This window comes from Phytophthora parasitica, assembly GCF_000247585.1.
Source record: "Phytophthora parasitica INRA-310 unplaced genomic scaffold supercont2.55, whole genome shotgun sequence".
NCBI lineage: Eukaryota > Oomycota > Peronosporomycetes > Peronosporales > Peronosporaceae > Phytophthora > Phytophthora nicotianae.
Window position 1 is genome coordinate 282243 of NW_008649041.1, and position 2055 is coordinate 284297.

Consider the following 2055-nt stretch of genomic DNA (forward strand, 5'->3'; position numbering starts at 1 on the left):
AAGAGCATCGTTGTGGACCGACTCTGCGGTGAGGCGGTGCTGCGTGGCAGCGACATCTTCGCCCGAGGAGTCATGAGTGCTAGCGCCGGCATCAACACCGAAGACGAGGTCAATGTGTTCGTCGATCTGGATCACAACCACACTAGAGGCAGTGACTTTGCAACACACAATGGACGTAAGCTGCTGATTGCGCGTGGGGTGACTAAGATGGCCAGGACGGAGATCTTCCGTGCTGTGCGAGGACTGGCAGTAACTCAGTTGGTGAGGGTTTGCCCCGATGCACCACCCATGAACGGCGTGATGCGCGGACAGATTTACGTGCAGAATCTGCCGTGTTCAGTGGTGGCTCATGTACTGGATCCACAAGAGGGAGATGTGATTCTCGATATGTGTGCAGCTCCGGGAGGTAAAACTTCTCATGTTGCCACGTTGATGAGGAATAAGGGAATACTGGTGGCTTGTGACCGATCGAAGCGGAAAGCGCTGGAGCTACGTACGCTTTGTGAGGATCTGCATCTCGACTGTGTGGAGCCACTAAAGATGGACTCTACTCACGCATTGCTGCCTAAAGACAAGGTGGACACGGCGCCGCAGAGCGGCGACTACACGAGTGTGGCGCAGGTTCTAGCTCGAGCGAAGCAGAGTACACCAAGCCAAGCTCGCCTTCTGCAAGTAGAAGGGTTCTATCCCGAGACGTTCGATCGCATCCTGTTAGATCCTCCTTGTTCTGCGCTTGGTTTGCGTCCGCGGTTGCTGCACGCTGGTGATGCTGACAACCTGGCGGAGTACACGAACATGCAGCGCAACTTCTTGTGGGTCGCGGCGTTCCTGCTTAAACCTGGTGGAACTCTCGTGTACTCGACATGTACGATCAACCCGAAGGAAAACGAGCAGATGGTGCATCATGCGCTGCAGAACTACCCGCTGAAGCTCGTTTCGCAAGGCGAAGCTCACCTCGGCGATCGTGGTCTGCCTGGTCAGGGTCTTACCGATGAGGAAGCCTCTCTCGTACAGCGCTTTGACCCTGCGAATACCGATCTGGACACCATGGGCTTCTTCTGCGCCAAATTCATCAAGACTGGACCCATTCGACAGGATCAGACCCCAGCAACGCCTTAAGCTGCTGGTAGAATACTCATATACTCATAGATTTTTTCCTTTCCGTTGTGTTGAAGTTGTTTGTTAATCTGTGTCAAAACTGGGTCGCTCCAGAATTATGTGGCACATCATCTAGGTCCATACTGAGCTCCAGTCATTCGATTCCGTTGGTGCTCATTTTTCATTCAAAATGGCCGTCCCTACCAAAGCTGCGGCCTTCGTGGCCTCGTCTCCGTGCTTCGCTGCCTTCCACAGCGCGCAAGTCACGTCATCTTTAGCCGAGGGTGCCAAGAAGTACATTGGTACGCACAATGGCACGTTCCACTGCGACGAGGCGCTGGCTGTTTCGATGCTCAAGCTGCTGCCAAAGTTCGCAGCCCACGACATTTTGCGCACCCGTGACGAGGCCAAGTTGGCCCAATGCGAGGCTGTCGTGGATGTGGGCGGTATCTACGACCCGGAGGCGCTGCGCTTCGACCACCACCAACGCACCTTCACGGGTACCTTCGACCAGCGCGATACTAAACTGTCGAGCGCCGGTCTGGTCTACAAGCACTTCGGCCGCGAAATTATCCAGCACCTGGCTGCCCCCACGACGCTGGACGACGCCACACTGGACATTCTGCACCAGAAGGCGTACAAGAACTTCGTCGAGCACATTGACGGCATTGACAATGGCGTCGAAGTGGCTACTGCAGGAGACGCTAAGCTGACCTACAACTACCAAGTGTCAACTAGTCTGAGCAACCGCGTGGGCTACTTGAACCCGCGCTGGAACGAGGACCAGAGCGAGAAGCGCGTCAACGAGCAGTTCCAGCAGGCCATGTACATGACTATTACTGAATTTACGGACGCCATCCACGACCTCGTGCACTCGTGGCTTCCTGCTCGCGAGATCGTGGAGAAGGCTGTGTCCAACCGCTTCCAGACACACAAGTCCGGTGAGATCGTGCACTT

General features: G+C 55.4%; 2 protein-coding genes across 2 annotated transcripts in view; both read left to right on the forward strand.

Annotated features, from left to right (window-relative positions):
* Positions 1-72: 72 nt before the first annotated feature.
* On the forward strand, positions 73-1167 carry PPTG_15515 (hypothetical protein; the record flags this gene model as incomplete). The annotated part of the gene is made up of 1 exon (XM_008913729.1): positions 73-1167. The coding sequence occupies one exon, from the start codon at positions 73-75 to the stop codon at positions 1117-1119; it is 1047 nt and encodes a 348-aa protein (XP_008911977.1). The 3' UTR covers positions 1120-1167.
* A 121-nt stretch (positions 1168-1288) lies between these two features.
* PPTG_15516 (hypothetical protein) overlaps positions 1289-2055 on the forward strand; it is a gene marked incomplete at its 5' end in the record, with an annotated part of 2616 nt that continues 1849 nt past the window's right edge. Inside the window, one exon of the mRNA XM_008913730.1 lies at positions 1289-2039. Coding sequence (XP_008911978.1) covers positions 1289-2039 — 751 coding nt within the window. The remainder of the gene's footprint in view (positions 2040-2055) is intronic.